Genomic DNA, 21,612 nt, shown 5'->3' with positions numbered 1-21,612 from the left:
AATTAGAGCGATTAGAACATTCTTAGAATGCTTCTCCCCCTTTAGCAGATAGTGCCTAAATAAATTATTCAGTGGATCTGGTTTATGGCTCCCTGGCAATTTCTGCTCTTAGGGTTTTTGTCTGTTTAGAACCTAATTCAGATTATTATAGATCTGAAAGTTGATCCATAATACAGTGGAAGAGGACATCCAGCCACTAGGTCTTGACTGTGTTTTCCAGGGTGATACAGACAAATGTATTAGGCTTAGTGGCCACCTATGGAAATACTGTTTAGGAAAACACATACTGGTTTCTGATGATCCCCTGCAATGATTCTTCCAGGATAAAATAAGATACTGAAATATCCTCTTTCTGTTGAGGTGGTTAGATCAATAATGTGAAATCCAAACTAGGAATCCTAGTGGCCTAGCAAACATTTTTTGATAAAATAGTTTTTAAGGTACAATAATTGCTTTGCATCCCCAAATAAAAATATTCCCCAGGTCAGCTGTATGCAACTATGCATCCCATTTTTGCTGCTTAACTGTGGAATCTCTTACATTTTGGAGTTAACGCTCAGGTGTCACTTTTCTGGTTTACTGCAAGACAGGTTTGTCCTGGGTTGACAGTCATCCAAGCCATTATTTAGTCTGGAAGACTTCTTGCTAGTTAAAACGTGTTACTCCAAGGGCATCTTTATGGACAACTTGTATACACTTTGATATTTTGACATTCTCAGGCTATCTTTGAGTATGAAATCACTGTTGTTTTATATAAGGATTTTTTAATACACAAATGTACTAGTTAATTCCATATCCATTTACTTATAAGATCTCCTGAAAGACCCTAATTCTTGCTTATTTGTCTCATACCTGTAGATTTACTGATGTGTTAATTCAAATTCTGTGATCATGCATTTTTTTATGCCTTGCAAAATCTAGGTAAATAAATAAAGAAAAGCATAGATGGTTCATCATACAGTGTGTTCAAGATCAGCTCCTACCACATTTTGCTTCTTTTCTTGATCTTTCAGACTGAAATACATCTTACCTGTTGAGTTCGTTCTTACCTTTTATTGAACTTTCTCCATCTCTCTTGCAGAAAGGTTATAACAACATACTTCCAACATGCAAACTGATGATCAATACATTTTAAAAACAGGAGTATATTGATTTTCATCATCCTGCTGCCAATAAACATCCATTTGTGGTCAGAGTCAACAGTTCTTGTAATGTTTTAGGTCATGCATTATTAAGTATATACATCTCAGTTTAAGGGGAAAGAAGTATAAGCTGTCACCCAACAATCACCTGAACTTTTTCCCTGGGGCCACTACTTCATACATCTTTGAAACTGTTGTGATCCTCTTATAATGGTTGCCATTCTCCTGCAGAACCATAAAGCTGCCTGTAGTAATGGTGGACAATGACAATGGACAAATGGCAGCGTGTGCTCTTCAGGATGACTGCTCTTGTTTGCTGGAAGGCATATGATCCTGTGTGGGACTTGAGAAAGGGAGGTTAGGAGAGGACCCAAGTATCTGAGCAGGGGAAGGGAACCAGTAGGGAATGACAAGATGAGTGGTGGGAAAGGGAACAAAATATGATGTTTCGTCACACTCTGTGATAGAAAGAGGTAAGTATGGTCACACTGGAGAAAGCACGTGATAAATTGGGGGAAGAAGGTGCAAACTGTGAAAGGTGTAAGGTGTAAGACTGATGAATGATAGGGAAAGGAAAAGAATGGTGGGTGCATCACCTGAGAATTTAGAAGAATGGTTGCTATCACTCTCTCTATCTTTGTGTAAGTTCGTTTTTAGGTTGAAATTTTAACCTGAGATTATTACATAAATTTGGGTCTGTCCCTGAATGCTTAGGAATCAAAAACCCAGATGTGTGTTATACACTTGGATTTGTTTTCCTTCCATTCCTTGTATTCTTTCTGTGTTGGTTTTTCATGATAGGTTTGTGAATTTAAGTTGGAAATATTATGTTTGCCATATGCTATCAAACTTTGTTTTTCTTTGTATCAGATCATCTTTATTTGATGCTAACAGCTTTGTTATACCAGAATTTTCTAAACTGTGCCATGTAAGTACAGCTGGTGGGGTGGAGGGACAGATGTTTGGTCAAATGGTACTGGGCCTTTCTTGCACTTCAAAGGAGCTGAACGGAGATACAATATGACTATAGAGTATAGTTCTGTTTTTCTAATCGAGTAATTTGAATATTTGCCATAGTTTATTAAGACATTGGGAGAGCAAATGACCTGTATGAGCAGAAATTGGAAAGTGATTTCATTAGATAATCTTTCTCTAACTGTGGAGTTTACCCTGTAAAGATGAGAATCTCTGAATTTAATTCGTATTGCCAGTATGTGCCCCATGGAAGAGATGTTACAACATTCTATGACATAAATTAATTGCTTTTGATATTTTAATTGTTACCTTCTTTCTTTGGAGCTTCACTTCAGTTTTGTTCAAATGAAAATTGGGATAACTTCTGAATTTAGTCTTTGCCCTAATATTGAGATCTGAACATCGTTCTTCTTGTGCGTGAATGCTTGTTCAGTTGCTATTTAAATAAAAGAAGTATTATATAAGCAGTAACCATCAAATGTTGTTAAGTATGAAGGTCTTAGATGTACCTTAAACTCCCTGAACTGCTGGTCATCAGAAACTGGCAGTGTCTACTGCAATGAGAATCATTCCATCCCTGCTCTGTTCCTTAAGATTTTCCCTTGTTATCCATTAATGGCCACTATAGGAGGCAGTACAAGTTCTGGACTAATTGAAGCTTTGGCTGATATGGCAGTCTTTATGCAGTCTTACATAAAGTGAAGTTTTCCTTAAGGTTCACACTACCTTGTCTTGACAGTGAAAATCTAGGCAGCTATAAACAAGATCAATAGAAATGTGTAAGCATTGTTGGTGACAACATAGGAACAGGGACAAAACAGAAATACTCAGTGAATTTTCTGAGTTTGGGCATCAATATTTACTGGGAAATGAGCTACTGCCATTATCGGTGTTTCTCATTATTCTTTTTGTTGTATGCTGGTCCACTTAGAGGCAGAATTTCTGACTATGCTATTGGTAAGGGGAAAAATAACAAGTTAGCTGAAGCCTGTCTATCAGAAAGACACTTTAAATGCCAAATATTTTGCAAAACCCAATATTTTTTATAAATATACTGCCTTTCTGCTACACTGTGTTACAAGGCTTAAGACTTAAGTTCTGAAGAAATAAGCCAAGTAGGGGAGGGGTTGGTGTGGCTATTTTTGATACAGATATGTGCATTATTATTATTATAATAATTCTTCATCCATTTTATGTGCTTTAAGAAATGAATATTGTTTATAAGTATTTTCACTAAATGGGGGAGACTGAAAAACTCAAATGCAGAGGCAGTATAAAAAGGAGAAGGACCTCAGTTAGATAAATTATAGGTAGTGGATTAGTTATTGACTTTTATCTTGGGTAGTGTAAAGCAAGAACTGCTAATCATCAGCTTGTGATAAAACTAGAAAATGCCACGTTTGAACATCGGGCTAGTATTTTATCATATTAGCTATTGATTTAACACAGCATGAAACAATTGGTTTTGTCCTAGTAGTGCCTGGTGGGGAGCAGTGAAGGTACAGATTTACTCCTCCTTCAATCTGCTGCAAACTTCAAAGCCCAATTGTGACCACTTAACTACTAAAATTACTCAACTCAGACAATTTTTCTCTTTTTCTGACAAGGCAATGTGTCTGTGTGTAAGTACACATGATCTAAAAGGAAGGAAGGGAATCCCAGCTAAATCATGTCAGGGCAAAAATAGTAAATTCAGGAAACATAGACAGTAAGATCCAAAAATCAGTTTTTTCTGGGCTGTGTTATACACAAAGTATTTTTCATTTTCCTTTTTATTAATCAATAGTTTGAGCTAATGTGGTTATGGTCCAAAATACTTCACTGAAGTACACAGAATGAGCACCATGTGGCTATATTTGTATGCAAATGACCTTAATTACACTGTTTTTCTACTTAATTATTCTTTGCATCAAGCATTATTTTATTTCGTATTTAATGGTGAAGTCAGAAATTATCCTTTGCTGCTCTCATTGAATAGGTTTTTTCCTGTTTATTATGATTGATATTTTTAGGGCTCAACTGAAATTTTCTTATTCTGTGTATTATTTTCAGAAATTAAAAAACATGTATGTATTGGTATACAGGTAGAAAGATGCCTCTGAGAGAGAGTGTGTATGCTCTCTCAGTGAAAAAAGGACAGTGCCTAAAAATAGCTTTTTATGCTATTTATACTAAAAAGTATTTTTGCAAAGGCCTGCTTAAGTTTCTTTGGTTTAAAATAGATCTTATCAGAGTGGCACAAATGTAGGTGGGACAATTCACCTGCCTTGGAAACATTTCATTCATCTGTCTTGCCCTCATTCTAAGTGTCCGAAATGACATCTGTCTTTATAGCTTCCTTTTGCTTTTTATTCTTGGAGTTCACATTGGACAAAATGTATAATTCATTAATAGACCTGAGCTCTATAGCAAAAGTGTACTTTTAACTGGAAAGCCTGAAAGCCTAAAAAATACCAGCTTTCCTAGGCTTTACCTACTGTTAGAAATCCAGGGAGCGGGAGAGCGGAAGAAGGTGATGGTAGCTTCAGCCCAATTATAGATTTTCATTACAGTTGCCAATCTCCATAGTGTCTGGCAAGAGAGTGCAAGTACAGGCTGATAAAGACAATTAAGTAATAAATGGAGGAAGGAAGTAACACTTGGAGGCTTCTTTCTGGAAAAGGAAGGAGCTGGTGTAAAGTACCAGCAGATGTCTTGTTACTGTTAGCAATGGGAACCTAGGCTCCAGATGGAAATACTGGTTGAAACATAGATGTTTTAATTAACATGTCATGTTTTGGTTTATCTGAGATGTTTATCATCCTTTACCACGGTGTGAGCTAATTAGTTAAAAAAATCTTAAGCCTCCTTAAGACTTTTTTTCTCCCTGCTTCACTGGCTTTGGGAGCACTCTCTTTAAAGCTGGGCCTTTATAGCATAAAATTCTCCCCTTGGAGGAAAATGGCTCTAGATTTTCATTTTCTCGGTTCATCTGTCTGTGGTCCAACACACTGAAGTTTATCTTCCGTCTCAAAGATTTAGTGAACATTTATGTTAAATTACTAACCTACCACACAGCATAAAGTCTTTGGACCACAAGACAGTCTGAAGTACATGATCCTGATGTGTAGTTGCTGCTTGTCCTCTCAGTAGTGTATGTTGGATAAATGATTCAATGAAGTTGTGTGGTAATAGGCATTATTTAAAAAAAAAAAAAAAAAAAAAAAAAAGAAGAAAAAAAGGATGAAAGCAAGCTTTTAGTAAAAAAAAAAAAGGAACCACTATAATATATGAATTTGGTCATTACAACAAGATGAGTTGAGATGACCAATGAAGACTTCATAAAAGAAACATAAGCTTGGTGTTGTACTAGAAAAAGGCACTGGGAGTTCTCTATTCTACTGTTATCCTTAACAATTTTCACTAAAAAGTAATTTTGTAGAGAAACTTGTAGCTCTTACATGTAGACTTATTATGTGCATATGCCAGTTCTAAGTGCAAAGATCTGCTGTAGTTAAACCATGCTCAAAATAGACTTTTTTTTGTAGCCTAGTTTTGCTGATCTTTAAATTGAAGTTATTCATATCTAGCAGAGACTTCTGGAGAAGAATAGCAGCCTATATGACATTAGTGACTGACTTTCAATGCCTGACGTGACTTTTTAAAATCTATTTTAGGAGTGAGAGTCGTCCCGGATTTGATATAGAGACTGAATTGTCTTAAGGGTTCCTACTGACATCCTTAAACATTTCTGCAGATTAACCTGACCATGAGTTGAGGATCAATTTATCTGTAAACATTAGTGACTTAATTTTGGCTGTTCCTATTCTTTGCATCCAAATTTTTTGTTGATGCCACATGTCCCTTTTGCCTCCAAGTCCAAGTGTGAACCTATGCTATAAACAACAGAATTTATCCCACTTAGACCCATTACACCCAAATAAATAGTCAAGTTGTGGATTACTTTGAACCTGTATCAGGTGTGGTCTTACAGCTGAGGTATCTTTATTTTCAAACTGTTGTCTGAGTTGGGGAGAGAGGGTGTTCTCCCCTCTCCAACCTTATTCTTGCCTTTTCTTCCAGCATTGCTGATTGAAAAGACTGTGGTAAATAACGGTCTGCAAGATTTGAAACCTTTGCCAATAAATTAGGCAAATATATGCCAATGTTTGCTATACATAGCAAGGCAAAGGGCACTAACACCAGCCAACATTTAATTTAGCAAGCTAAATTATCAGACTGGTCTTCGCATACACACAGTGTGGTTACAGGGAAGCACTAGGCTTTTCTGGAAGGTGAATCTGAGAAGGAATGAACTGGAGTGATCTCATGCACAATTTAGAGGAATGTCCATTGACTGAATAGGCAAGTTGGTTAATTTAGTCAGCTAAGTAGATGTGTAAAGATAGGTTTTTATAATGAAATATGATAGTATAATAATGGTCATTTGAAGGAATCAATAGAAAGGAGTTGTATGAAATATTGAAATTAACGTACTGCAAAGCATATTACAGGAACAGACTAGCAGATGTAGGTAACAGTAGATAGCAGAATAGCTGCAAGTCGGCAGTGCAAAAGGCAGATGTCACTATGTTGGCCTACAGAGAGGTTACAGTTAAATTTGCAGGAATACTCAGTAACCCTTCATGTGTCAGCTGATGCCTGGCATATTTTTTTGAGATTATGGCACAAGAGTAAAAAGGAAGACAAACTGTTGTGCAGAACAGTCCAAAGCTGAAAGCATCTTGGAGAAACTGAATTCTGATGAAAGAATAAAATAGTGTATACGTAGGGACCAAGATTTGATGATAGGGCATGGTAATTCAAAGAAGCAAAAAGATGAATAGTTATAATTTTAAAAAAAATGGATATGAACACCAGGCTAATGGGAGTTATTAATTGTTAGGTTTGGAGAGTGCTTTCTAAGCCCAAGCAATGCTTATATGAAGTTTTTCATGCTTCGATTTATAACTCTTGTATTTCATTATATCACTCTTCCATAGATGTGGTCTTGTTAAATTGGAAGTGATGGTAGTGAATTTTTGAGCATCCTCTAAAAGATGGAAGGCAGAGAGGTCAGTTAGTTCCAGACGTTTGAATTTTGAAAAAATCTTTCCTTTTTTAGGTTATTAAGTTTGAAAGGCAGAAGTCAGGTAAATATAAACTGTTTTTCCAAATACAAATGTCTTTTGCACAATGGAATTCATCCTCTGTTACTCCTTAAATTCACAGAAACAATGAGTTACAATTCTCTCACAGGTCACCTGTTTTCTTCCCTACCTACAGCACGTGCAATCTAGCAGGTTGTTTAAGCATCAGCCATGTTGGTGACATACATGGTCCACTGGTCATGAGTTTGAGATGGAAGTAGTTTTGTGGGCAGAAGCTGCATTTTTCATGACCACCATAATACAATGTGTTGTATCCTCATGGGGTTTGCTTGACCTTGCTCCCTGCCCTCACCCCATAATGAAACTAAAAGTGTGTTTGATGATGATTATTGAAAAGAAGATTTATAGACCTGCGACTTCTACTTAAGATGGGTGGTAGTATCTCGGCATTAATTTCACATTAGCACTTGAAGTTTGATTTCCCTCTGCTGTTATAGGAGGCTGACGGCATTCGGCAGAGTGATAGAATACAGGTTTTAAGTTGTGCATTTCTCTTTCAGAGTGGCTTGCAATCTTTTTTGTGTGCATGCAGGGAGGGCAGGCAAGATCAGGAGTGGCTTAGACATTGACTTTTGCCAGCCATTTTGCATGCTGTTGAATTTATTCTTTTAGTTGGAATTTTCATAGGATTTGTATAATAGTTTTTATTTTCTTTTGGACAGAAGTGTATCAGCTTTGTTTTTTTCAATTTCATAAGGAAATGCTTGAATGTCCAGCATTGCATCAGGTTCTATATTAGCACTATGTAATCGTTTTCCTGCTTCATACACACAATCGATAAAAACTAAGCTACTTGGGAACAGGAAAACCCCTTTCGAATTGCAGTCTGAAGTGTCTATTCTATTGTTCCTGCATCACCTTTACAGAGAAATGTTTGAAAACTGAAGTTTGAACACAATTTCTTAAGCAATTTCAACTATTTTATTTCTTGAAGAAGTGTTTTTGTGTTTCTGTTTAAATATAAGCTTTAAGATTGTTAAGCAGGATCATGCATTTTTCTTCTAAATTTGTTAAACTGTATCTTTTCTATTTCTGCTGAGCAAAAAATACTTAAGTATCTATTCTGAAAGGCAGAGATGAAAGTGTAAATTCTGCAGTGTTTAGCAGTCCATTTGAGGATCAGGTCAGTTTTTTCACCTTGCTTTTAGCAAGAGCAATGGCAAAACTGACTACTCTCAAAGAACACAAAGTAAAATCTAATTTATTCCTACAAATTATTTCTGGTTATACTAATCTCGTGTAATTATTTACATCTAGAGCAGGGCCAAACTCTGAAACAGATGCCTGAAGATTTTTTTAAACCATTTATATATACTAGGAAATTCTAATGAATTTTGTATGAAACCAGATGTTTGTGGATAAATAAACCTTTTTGTTTGTTTACAATATATTTCACCAAAAAGATCTGTTTAATCTGTTCTTAAAACATTGAGCCTGAAAAATGGAGAGGCTGGGACAAAAGGATTTGGTGGGCCTTTTGTCTGAAATGCATCTAGGTTTGCTTTCTGTTCAGGGGGCTGCTTAGCATTTAGGAGAAGGAAAGCTATTTTTAGTTCAGGTATGAAAATGTGCGTTACTTTATATCAATTATTTGGCTGATTGCTGAAAGTGCGTTGGAGTGAGGGGGCATTGGCTAGTTCTGGCCTTCGCTAATGGGAACATTTCAGAATGTGGATGAGTAATTAAAGTATAGAATGCGGAAAATTAGGCCAAAATTGAATAGAAGTGAATAAGTATGCGTTCTGTTGTGCAGATGTTGGAAACGGATTATTTTGGATACCTCTTTCTATCTACATCTTATTTGGTTACCATGTAAAAATCAGTCATACACCATGTAGATTGTTTCTCTTCCCATTGCCTTTTCTGTTTTTATGTTGTGATGTATCTGTATAGGTAGTAATTCAGCAAAATATCCTGTCTGCCAGGTGTGGGAACTAGCTGATTGTATTGTAATACCAGATCATTACTTAATTCATATGCAACCTAGCCTAGCACATGGAAAGCATTATAAATCTATTTACAGTGTGGCTGGTCTGATGATAACATTGTATTAAATTCCCAGGTGAGGCAATTTAAGCAATTGCTTTGCCATGTGTAGGCCATGGAAATTAACTTCTCATATGCTTTAGTAATAGACGAACTTCATTGTTATGCTCAGATTAGTAGTATAGCAGAATTCTTACAGTCTGGTTACATGTACCCTACTTCACATGTAGAATCATACAGGGGGGTGGTACTGCAGATCACAGATCTTAATTAGTTTAAGCTGAGTTAATTCATTTCAATTCTAATTTAGCTGTGCTTGCCCATGAACACATTCAGTTCTATTGGGAAATGTTAAAGCTTGGGTCAAGTAGACAGATTGTTTAAAGCCAAATTGCCAGACAGAACTGAGCAAGTGTATCTGTTTGAACAGGGCTTTAAGAAAATCACCCAATCAGTATGCAAAAATCCTGTTCATAAACCAAGAGAGATCTGCCTGGAATCAGAAATTCTTCCTTGTCAGAAGGTCTGGGTACTGTAGTACATTTCAAACAACCCCTGAAACTTTCTCTGTCTTGAAGTTCTTGTAGGAAGTAGCTTAACCCTTTTGTGTCGTCGTGTGTTCATGTGCATGCTACATTTGAATGCAAACATGTACACTGAGTTAAAAACACTTGAGTGCATAGATTTTTTTGTCTATGTACATACAAGAAAATACAAGGAAAACTTTCATATATGACAGACCTTTACAGACAAAAAACTGCACACAGAACCTCTTAAGCCTATGTTCAGCTGCCCAGAAATGCCTTGGATTACAAACTCTGTAAAGCTTCTGTCTTTTCTAGAAACATACATATAAAGTACCAGTAGACAGTGGTAACTGACAACTAAGACTAAAAATGTTGACAATTTCTTGATTTGCCTGGTTAGCTTATGTATAGAAGTCATTAACTATTTATAAAATGCATTATGAATTGGGTTCCTTCAAACTGTAGCAGAGTGTGTGACATTTCCAGCTCAAACTATCATTCTTGGATTTGGCTAAAGTACATAACTATAAACAGCTGATAGTTAGGAACTTAAAAAAAAAGTAAAAATTGTTTAATTATTGAGTTCGGATGAACTGAACTAATTTTGATAGCCACATCTAAAAGTGTTAGCCAGTATTACTTTAATAAAAATAAGAATAGTAATTCAGGATATTGATATTTTGGACAAATCCTGAAAGAACAAACGAACACTTTAGTTCAAAGGCCTTGCCTTTTATATTATTGATTCATTTGGTAATGAAACTGTGATCAAAAGTAGTATCAAATTATTTATTGATTATGGCAAAGAGTTATAACTAATTGTAGTCAAAGGGTTATTTCTTTTAATATAATTGCTGATTTTCAGATAGTGACAGATTATTGCAGTAAAAGAACAATGATACAAATATATTTCTGAAGTTCCGTGGTGATGATATAAAGGATTATAAAGGGCCTCTAAAAGTTGTATTGCTGTTAACATTTATTTCTTTCCCATGAAGAATATTATTTTTCCTTTCTACAATGCAGGCTCTTATGAATGAGAATATCAGCCAGTTAAATCTTTCAAATAAATGATGTGTAACCAAGGACCATCTCAGTCTCTACATATAATTAGGCAACTTGTTCACTGAAGAACAAGCTTATGAAGCATCATGCTCCTCATCTCAGTCTAATAATGATAAATACATTCAACACTAACAGAATCAATGGGGCTGAGTCATTTTGTGAAATTGGGAGAGACTGTACAGTTGAACTACTAGACCTCAAATGGGAAGATTGAATCTTAATCAGAAAAGAAGATTAGCTATTTATTGGTATATATTTGTAATTTCCTTCCTTGTTTGAAGTGTATCAAATAAAAATAGGAAAATAATATAATTGAGCAATCTATGCCAATTTGTTGGCTTTTGGTGAAAAAAGAGAAAAACAAAACCTATCTCCATATGATATTCTTGCATACTGTGGAGTGTTTTAGTCCCCCATAGTGATGAAATGAATAATTTAAACAGGCAGCTCTGATACCACAGCCTGTTTAAAGGTTCTCATTTCCTTTAATGCTGTAGACTACTTTAGCTTGGTTAGTGTGAAACTATGACAGCTGAGATCTCCAAAAGATTTGGCACAATTCAGCTCTTGTAATAGGTCCATGGTATGCTTTGTCCTTGCTACGTACATCTGTAGCTTTAGTATGTAATCTAGATCTGAACATGAGCAACTGAATCACAAATTGGTAAGCATTGTAACGATGATGATCATAGAATCATAGAATGCTTTGGGTTGGTAGTGATGGTAATAAAGGGTGAACTACACAGGATAAAAAGCTAAAATGTGTTGCTCTGAGATGACCAATACAAGGCTTACTCCACTGCTAGGTTCCTAGCATAAGGGATGACCCACTTCCAAACTTCGTCACAAAGGTAATGAATTTCCCAGTGCTCAGTATAATTTCTAGTGGGTTCTTTCCTGTGCCCCAGTCCCAAGCATGTTTTTGCATAATTGTCCAATTAGTGAAGGTTGGAGGAGGGATTTGTTTTTGCTGGGTTCCTACTGGTAGTGACTACCACAGCAGAGTGTGAGGGAAGCTCTGATCAATAAAAGGAGGCCCTACAGCTTAGTTCTTGCTACTCTTGGGTATCTTCCTCTGATGAAGTGTAAAACTAATCGTAACTGCACTGAAATATAAAAAGATTTTAGACAATATGTTAAAAATCCTTTCTCTCTTTTAATGGTGAATGTAGGAATATTAACCAGCTAAATGCCTGTTATTTGGCCAAGAAAGAAATTGAAAGCTGGGCTCATGTTCTCTTTATGGACTTCCCTGTTGTTCCATTGAATGTTGTGCTACCTTGGTAATCTTCAGACAGTTGCTTTCCATTGCTCAGCACTTGATCTAGTTTAGAATCAATACGATGATCAGTTCATGAGCAAATCTGGTGCTCATAAGCTGTGAGTAATGACTGTCATAACAGTCTAATGAACGACTGTCTCGGTTTTGTGGTGTTTCCATGAACTGCTGTAAACCAGTGTTTCCTTGTACTGCTGTTTTCTCTGCTTTCTTTTGCCCTTTGATTTCTGGTCCTTTCCCTGTAGGCCTTCATAGCCTTAGCAGCATAGGAAACACTTGTTAATCTTCTACATCTTTAAGTTCAGCCAGTTTTGTCAAATGTGTGTTGTTCAGGTTTTGGGGTTTTTTTATATGGGAAAAGCTCAGTCTTCCTTTCTTATTTAATGGCATCACTGCAGTGTTACTCTGGGTTCTGTGTCCAGCTAGCAGATGTTCTTCAGAAAAATACATTTGGTTCCTACAAATGCATTTCTTTAATGCTTCTGATATTAGTGTATATTGCTTGTCAAGGTTACCTGATTATCAGAACTGGGATCACACATTATGTACCTTGAGCTTCACTGAAGCTGCTTTCATTGCTGAAAAGTTGAGGATGTGACTGTCTTAGAAATGCTAAGGTTTTGCCATGCAGATTTGTCAAAATACAGCAGTTGAACTTTTTGGTAACTTTTACTTGCAGATTTTTTTTTTTATCTAATAGGTATCCATTAGGGGGCTCTCGAGGTTTAAGATGATCAGCCTTGATACCAATGGCTTCGGAGCTTTACTTCCTAACCCTTTTTTCTTTTTGTTTTACAGAAAAGGTCACGGATCGCCTACAGTGATGAGGTGCGGAATGAGCTCCTAGGGGATGACGGGAATTCCTCAGAGAACCAGGTAGGATGCTAATCAAGAAGCCCTAGTGGGTGGCTGGAGGGTGAAGGAGGTCACAGGCACACTGGGCTTCTCAAGCTGCTCCTTAACAGCATTAGCAACAACTCATGTGGAAGTGATACTGTTTAATGCAAAGCTGGGGTCTTAATCAACTTCAAAATGTTTCTTGGAGATCTTACATTTAACCCTTTAACTTGTGATCACTGTCTGCTATCTTAAAAAAAAATCTTTTCTTCTCTTTTCTTTATTATTTAGTACTTAAGAAATAACTTGAAACGCACTGTTTGCCGACAAAGCCAAGGTCTTCACCTCAAACACATGTAAAAGGAATAAAAAAAGTACATAATGCAGCTTTGATAATAATGCAGTATAATTAAATCAACACTGGCAGGCAAAACAAATGAAAGTGCGCTCTCAGAATTAGGCAGTACCCCACTCAGTTTCCTTGTGTGATTCCTTCCCTAAACAGATTTTCTCTCCTTGTACCAAAAACACAAGTTGTACTAATAAAAGCATGCTTTCATAATACATGTTGTACTAGAACGCAGATTGCTATCCATCTCTTGTAATGAAGGAAAGCTTGATAATCCTGAGGCTTTTTTTTTTTTAAATCTTGTACCCATATTGTTGTTCTGGACACTACAGTGAGGATCCTGCTAGACAACTGAAAATTATAAAGGCAACATTATATTCAGGGGACTTTGACCCACCTGTTAATATTTCTTTTGGTGCTGAGACTTGTTTGACAAGCTCTGTCTGAAAGCAGAATGTTTCTTTTCTTTTTGAAAATCTTGTCAGCTGTAACCAAAGTTGTGCATTTTGAGTTAGAAGTTAGTAGAAAGTTTTCTTAAATATCAGTTTTTCTCTTCTGACCAGATAGAATTTAAATTATTTTGGTAGTGAAAGTGGAACTTGTTTAAATGGTTACTTGATAAAAGCAATATTAAATAAGGAAACAGAACAGAACCATGTTCTGAAATTTTTAGTATCTTCTACCCTCAATATAAGCTCAGTTCCACTAAGGATTAGAAAAAAGAAAGACTTGGAGACTCATCCCAGTACAATGAATTTTAAAACACAGACCCCTTAAGCCTTAATCTTATACAGTATTTCATATGTGCTGTGTAAGTTTTAAACGCTGTAATAGACTTTAATACATACATTAATGAAATTATACAGAGGATACAATGTATCTGTAGACTCTGCAGTGTACAGCAGCTCTAATATCTATGTGAAGGGTTAAATTTAAAAGATATTAATCTTCATATTTATATATCACAGTAAGGGGAGATTCCAAAATTTGAATAAAATAACGAGGGGTTTTTATCCCTAAATAATGAGTTTATGGAAAGGATGATTTCAGGGAAAAGAGTTTCACAGTCTGCCTGTGAAAGTGTTAAGATTCTCATTTGATTTCTTTTAAAGTGCTGCTATTTTTACATTTCAAGAAAAAATTGTGTGAATTCAGACATAAAAGGGCAATTGTGATAAGAAGCTTTACTTATAACAGAATATCTTATGTGTAGGGATGAGATAAAATATTTTATTTTCACTTTTTAAGGAATGGTTAAATAACTGGGTCACGTGCACTTTTTGCGAGTTACGATCTTTTTTCTAAACTTGATGGAAGAAACATGGTCTGATCTCAAGGAACCAAATGATACTTTCAACCATTTGTCAACATGAGTTTTTTCTTCCAAATGACCACTTCTTAAATGGAAGAAAATTCTGGGAGGTAAAGGAGTTTATGTAGTAACCCAACTTGAAATTGTTACCCCCATACCTTTAAAAGTTCTGAATTTCTTTCTTTTCTTCCCTGAAAAATGCTATGAAATATCACCATAAAGGAGTCGACTAACTTCTTTTAAAAATGTGAATGCCAGTATTTTAAAAAATATTGTTTATTGTGTTGTTCCAATAATCAATATTATGGTCTTTTTCTTATGAGATATCATTATTTATATTTGTACTTATATGCATGCAGTTATTGGCACAAGCAGTTAGTGCAAGAACTTCAGTGTGATGTTGAGTTTATCAGGATGTGCAGCTATCCAAATCAAGTGTAAGGTTTGGATACTTACCATATAGTGAATATGTTATCTTGACGTATTTAGCTCAGTATCCCCAGGTCTAATACACTTTCACTCTCAGACATTATTATATCAATAGAAAGCTTGAACTAGATGATGAAAGGATGCTTAGGTATAACTTACAGACATATAAAATATTTGAAGATGTTTCAAATTCTTGCTTTAATTTTGTCTGATGGAAATAAACATAGGTAGATGGACTGACCCTCACCCTAATATTGTGGGATTTTCACTTATCAATCAGTTTGGGTTAGGTTGAATTAGTTTAACTGAAAGGTGCTGGGGGTTTTCTTCTCCAATTCAGTCATCAAACTTTGAAAGGTGAGAGGAGAGGAGGGATTCTTCTTCTGACAAAGTAGTTAAAAAAAGTTGCCAGCTAAGAATTGCTCCTGTACCAATCTGCAAATATTGGTAAAATCTGCCAATAGAAATGCTGAATAGCTGAATATCTGATTAGACTGGGATGTTATGCAAGGGGAACAAGATACGAGTTGTACATTTTACATATGGTCTTTGTCATGATAAACATTTGCAAAATGGTTTTGGTGGAAGACGATGACAAAAAGGAACTTGATGTATACCGGCTAGTACAACCATATTAAGTATCTAGCAATAAATGGGGCGCAATTTGGATCCTTTCTTTATTCCACTTCTATTTTTTGAGTTGAGTTTTGCAGGTACAGTTACAGCAAAACACAGCCAAGTTATAAGCTGTAATGAATAGGGTCATAGGTATGAATTTCCAGTTATTCTCCCAAGAACAAAGATTGAAGTACAAAGAACAGATTGAAGAGTTAGCAAATTATAATTGCTCTTTCGTCGTCGTCTATTTTCCCTAAATGTCTCCCATAAGTAGCTGTCATCATGTGTAGATGACAACAACTTAGAATACCACTGCCTTATAATGATTATACCAAGATTGAACTAATTTTACTGGATAAAGCATATAGAAACTTCTTGTAAGAAGTTATAAGAATCATACAATATTGCTATTCAAGGCTTTATTTTAAAATAAATGCATCTTTGTTTAATGAGATAAATAACGACATAACGCTTTTAATGCATTTAGGGTTTAGTATACATTAGTATAGCATTGCTTAGTATACATTAATTTTTTCTTAATTGGAATTGTGTGACTGTAGTCAGATGAGGCACATACAGAGGTTGAGAATCAGGAGACATCCCTTCTCCCATTAAAAAAAAATCCACCTCACAACCCCAGACCCAAAAACCTACTGTGTACATTGGGTTGTTATTTATTTTCCAGGAGTGGTCTTAAACAGGATCTGTTACTTTCAAGTCTTGTTTGTCATTCTGGCCACCAACTTTTATCAAATCCCTTGAAAGTTTTGAGCTTTTCAGTGCAATGATACACTACTTGAAGTTGTGGCTTCACTTTAATAATCATAGAACTGTTTAATGTGGCGATTGATATGTTTTTTACAAAGTATATGTTGGGTTAAATCAGAAATCCTTCTTGACTAAAATAGTGTCAGGTAGAGTATTATCAACTTCCTTGAAATATAATAGTATTCCTTTCTCTTGCGCAACTATGTTCATTAATAAGTTTAAATAAATTTGCATTAGGTTAAATTGTGTGTCCGTATACACATACACTGTATGTGTGATTTGTGGTGAACAAATATTTTGTGGCTACTTAATTTCTGACTACAAAGTTCTGGTAATATTAGATTTGGGCTTGCTGTGCATAAAGTGTGTCAAACTTCAGCTACAGACCAGGGGGTGAAGTTGGTCAATTTAATTCCCCAAGATCTAAAGAAGGTCGGTATCATTTCATATAGCCCTGGCAGAGCAGATCATTACCAGACACAAATCTGTTCGTTACATGCCGAGGGTTTATAGCAAAATAAATAGACTGTCATCATAAGTTCAGAAAATTGTGTGTTCGACCCACGATAATGTGTAAAGGGCGTTTAATAGAGTTCAGCATTTATTCGTTATCTATATGCGGACAGAGACGGCAGTAGCGTTATCAGCTTTTTAAAAAAAATTCGGTAGTTTTCTATGTCACGTGGTGTGCCTCACAGACACACACACATGCACGCACACACACACACAGAGGCACACATCCCATCTCGCTCCCTCGCTCTCTGCGGCGCAGTTTTGATTTTAGTCACAGCAGAAGGCTTAGCCACAAGAGATTCCACTGGTTCAAACCAGCGTAAACCAGATTTTTTTTTTTTAGCCTACAAAGGAACAGATTACCTCTTGTATCGAATTCTGTATTGAAAAAAAAAAAAAAATCTTTGTTTCAAAAATATGCTGATTATCATAACCTAAAATGGTGGCTGCACACGGCTTAATGCTGTTTACAGTTGAGCGGTGAGCATAACAAAAATGTCTCAAAATAGAAAAGTAAAGGTAACACATTTTCATCAAGAGCATTGTTAAATGGGGGAAAAATACATCTTTTGTTAATTTGAATGAATATCTTTCAGCCAATGTTAAAAAAAAAACCCAAACCCTCTCCCATTACTTAGCTTAGCTGCAAATCCCATGCAGAGCTTAAATTCAGCCATGCAGCACAAACAAGATAGAACATTTTTGTTTGGGACCTATTGAAAAAACAAATGTGCAGCATTTTAAAACTCTCATTGATTATAGCAGGGTGGCATGCCCAAACGGGCTCTGTTGCAGGCAAGTAGTTTTAAACTTTGGCCCTTTAAGTATCGTAGTCAACTGAAGAATGGTGGCCTCAGAAAGAAAAGATAGCTATGTGATCAGCGCCCAGATCCTCTCTTTCTAAAGGGCCTTAATGTTTGCCTTTTTGGGGAAAAAAAGGGGGGGAAGATCTGGAGAAAGAGACCAATTTATGATAGGCCAAGCACTTGAATTTAAGCGCGGGTTTGGCGGACAATGCAGTTTTCTTTATGCCAAATTCTAACAAAGTTCCTTTAGCTACGCACTGGAGAGCCGTTTCAGTTTAAGTCTGTGTGGTAGTAGCCCTCCTAATTACATCTAGTTAGAGCCTCCTTGTCCATTTTGGTAACGGGGCGCATGGACGAGCCATACAAAACAAAAGAGAATAATGGCGGTTCTTTTGTTTTCTTCATGCTGGCGAGACTTTATTAGTAGTAAACATTCTCAGCTTACACACGTGTTAAAAATTAGTGTTATAAAACTGTAGGTGAAGTATCAGCATAGACTGAGATAATGATGTAGCTGTTGTAATTTCGAATTCAACTGGAATCGGTGAGAGAACTGTACTTTTTTATAAAGAGTCGCTCTTATGCAGACATTTGTTGTGAGTAATTATATGTTTTGTTCCAGTACAAATAATTTATCTGTCTCTCTAAGGGGAGAGCATAGTACAACATAGCTTGATAATCGGACTGGGGTTTTATTTAGTTTTATAGTAAACCTGCCAGAGCAATATTATTAATAGTGTTAGATTGTGTTGCTTTACAAGCACAAATTGATAAATATAAATGTATATACTGTGTAAGTATACGCACACACACACACAATGTGTGTATATATAAACACACTGTGTAGTGGTCGAGCATTAAGAACCTGGAATGGGTCTTTTCTGAGGGAAATATGTTTCATGTTCTTCCCTATTCCTTTGTCTATTTTTAATTATGCTATGCAATACATCATAATTCTGAGCCATTTAACTAAGCTGCTTCATTTTCTTTTAACTGGAAAAAACCCTCTATAGGAGGTTCAGTAATAAAATTAGATACTGTAGTTGCATTAGAACTCAGGTATATAAAAATTGAAATATGGGTTAGGTGCCATAAAGATGCAGTCATCTATTAATAAGTTAGATCTGCTAGTAAGATAAGAAATTGGTTGTCATAACTAAAATATACAGAAAACATTCTGAAAACTTGTATATACAAAACCACTTCGGCTGTACAGTCTTCGAAGAGAGGAATAGTAAACTTGTTTTTTTCTTTATAATATAGACTTCTATGAAGTCATTCCCCTTTATTTCATGATGGTGTCTTAGATGTGGTTTAAAAGAGAATTTCACACTATTCTCTTTGTTTAATGTGACAGTGTGAGAAAGTGATCTTTATTCGTTCAAAAAACTCTGCATGTAGTCTATGTTTAGGTTCTTTTAATGTGTTTGTCTGTGATTTTTAAATGCTAAACATGTAAACAGATAAATTGTCAATGTTAATTCTGTATCCTGTCACACAACTGATCTTTCTTTCCTGCCATTTCTTTCCTTTTTATCTTTTTTGTGCGTTCATGTTGCAGTTGATAAAATTACGTGAAGAGGTGAGTACTTCCTTGCTTTTTGTTGTCTAGCTTTCCCTTTAAAGCTGAGTTTCTAAATCTGAAGTAGATCTTTTTGTTCCTTGTTGCAGGGAAATCTACACCAAGCAAAAATATTGATTACATTGCTGTAAAATATTCACTGTTGTGCCTCTTTTTCCCTAATAATTGTATACTTACATAGGAATCTCTAGATCAAACCTTAGAAATTAACATTCTTTGATAGTGGAAATTTTTTTTAAGGCACTAGAAAAAGAAGGGTGAAAAACCCCCCTATTATTTGACCTCTGCTAGAATACCATGATCAAATCAGGTACAGTAATAATCATGTTTGCATCACAAAATCTTTGATAGGGTAAATACATTTATGCACTGGTATTGAAAGTGAAAGCATTGCTTTGGTAAAACCCTGTGCTGAAACACTGTAAAAATTGCACAGTATTTCACAACGTTTTCAGTTTGGTGTGAGATACTCAAGTAGCTTATGTGTTATATTGGATATTGTATACCCACTGAAAATACAGTACAGGTAGACCTACGCACACATATCAATATTTATTATTTATTTGTGAGTGCTGTAGATCTGTAGGCGTAACACTAGAGATCAGTATTCCAGAACACCTTTCTTCCAGTTATAAAATGACTCATAAATATTTAGAGAGAGAAGCCTGTTTTAATGGTCAGTTCCTCACATGTTTCAGTATATTTTCTGAAATTAATCTCTTCTATTACTTACTGCTGTAGCAAAGCAGGTATCTGAACTGCTTTTTTTTATTATTATTTCCCGATAGCTGCCAAAAAGAAGGTCTCAGTAAAGTCAAGATTACTTATAGGTCAGATTTCTGAAGGGTTTCATACAGTGAGTTTAAACCAGTGAAGTATTTGGATAAATATATTTAGAAGCACAAGTATTTTAACATCATATATTTGTCTGGTATCTTCTTTTTGAAACGTGTGCTCAGACATATCAGTAATGAATACTGAGCTCTGCAGGAAAGGATTTGTAAGTTTTAGAAATGGTGATGACAAAGAATTGTAAAGTAACCAGATTAAGGACAATTACAGAGAATCCTTAAAAACAGTAAGATATTTGTGATATAAAGATTCTTTCACTAGTTCCCTGGGTGCTTTATTTTTCCCTCTTCTTGTGGAGCTGATATTAATATGGTAAAGCTACAGAGTAAAACAGTTAACAAAAAAAATTAAACAAAATAAACATGTAACCACATAAAAGCCCTCCCACCACTGCTGAGCTCTCCTCCCTGATAGTCCCAGTATTTAAACAGATGACAATATTGTTGCAAGGGTTTGTATAGCCTGATTTCTGAGATTTTTCAGAAGAACAAGGTTCATTTGCTCATCCCTTTAACAACACCTGCACGTCTCCCCTGTGCTTTTATAAAAGAATGTAGTAGGATCATTTTTGCTTGCAAACATAGATTATAGTTTTATAAACTAAAGATTCCTAATTTGTAAATTTACTCTGAAAATTTAGTCAGATATAAAGAACAAAGCTGCTACTTAACTGCTCTTCTTTTTGAAATAGCTATGAAGGTAAATAAGAAAATTCAGGATGTTATTGCAAAGGGCTGCAACTTGGGAGCTAAACTGAACTCAGTCATACCTTTTGGAGCTTACAAATCCTCTTTGTTAGCCACCTAAAAAATTTTGACATTGCTTCTGGTAATTTTCTTTTTTGCTTTTCCTTGCTAGCCTCATAAGTTACTTTTTCCTCTCTCTGCATATTGTAAGAGCAGCAGCAAATAGAACTAAATAAAGGGCTTTGTTATTTTGTCTAGATCAAAATTGTACAGGTAGAGAAATAATTAAAAAAACAATTGTTAGCATTCTGTTGTCTGCACTTAGGTACGCACTATGCGTTGAATAGATTGTAATTGCAATGGTGTTTTTATACCCAATGCAAAATGCACATTAAAGTTTAAATGAAGGCTAGTACAGTGACTCAGGCATAATTCTTAACTCGTCACATAGTGAAACATCAAGGCATCCCCAATTATAGTTCTCCTAAGGAGGTATGAACTGATCGTAAAAGAAATTGTGGTTTGCCATACTGTTTGTTAACAAACCCTGCGCTTCCTCTCATTACAGGGCTCTATTCTAGCACACTTGCCGTACACAGGCTTCCATGGAGGCTGTGTCACTCTGTCTTTTGAGCTCCCGAGTTCTCCGTTTGAATCCAGCCCACATGGAATGACTAAATCTCTAGTGATAGCGTGCCACTTTGCAAAACTTCCTTATATAACTCCAGATAGAAGC

The 21,612-nt window shown here is 35.7% G+C and overlaps 1 protein-coding gene across 2 annotated transcripts in view; it reads left to right on the top strand.

The window, feature by feature from the left end:
* The window catches only part of VTI1A (vesicle transport through interaction with t-SNAREs 1A), a 276,823-nt gene that overhangs the window by 44,134 nt on the left and 211,077 nt on the right, over window positions 1-21,612 (top strand). The window contains exons 4-5 of one of the 2 annotated variants that reach the window (XM_075717622.1): window positions 12,923-13,000; window positions 19,318-19,338. In XM_075717622.1, the coding sequence (XP_075573737.1) occupies window positions 12,923-13,000; window positions 19,318-19,338 (99 nt within the window). The remainder of the gene's footprint in view (window positions 1-12,922; window positions 13,001-19,317; window positions 19,339-21,612) is intronic. The other variant, XM_075717623.1, reaches the window with a different exon arrangement.

This window comes from Pelecanus crispus, chromosome 10 (genome assembly GCF_030463565.1).
Source record: "Pelecanus crispus isolate bPelCri1 chromosome 10, bPelCri1.pri, whole genome shotgun sequence".
NCBI classification, from domain to species: Eukaryota; Metazoa; Chordata; class Aves; order Pelecaniformes; family Pelecanidae; genus Pelecanus; species Pelecanus crispus.
This window is presented reverse-complemented; position numbering and strand designations above follow the sequence as displayed.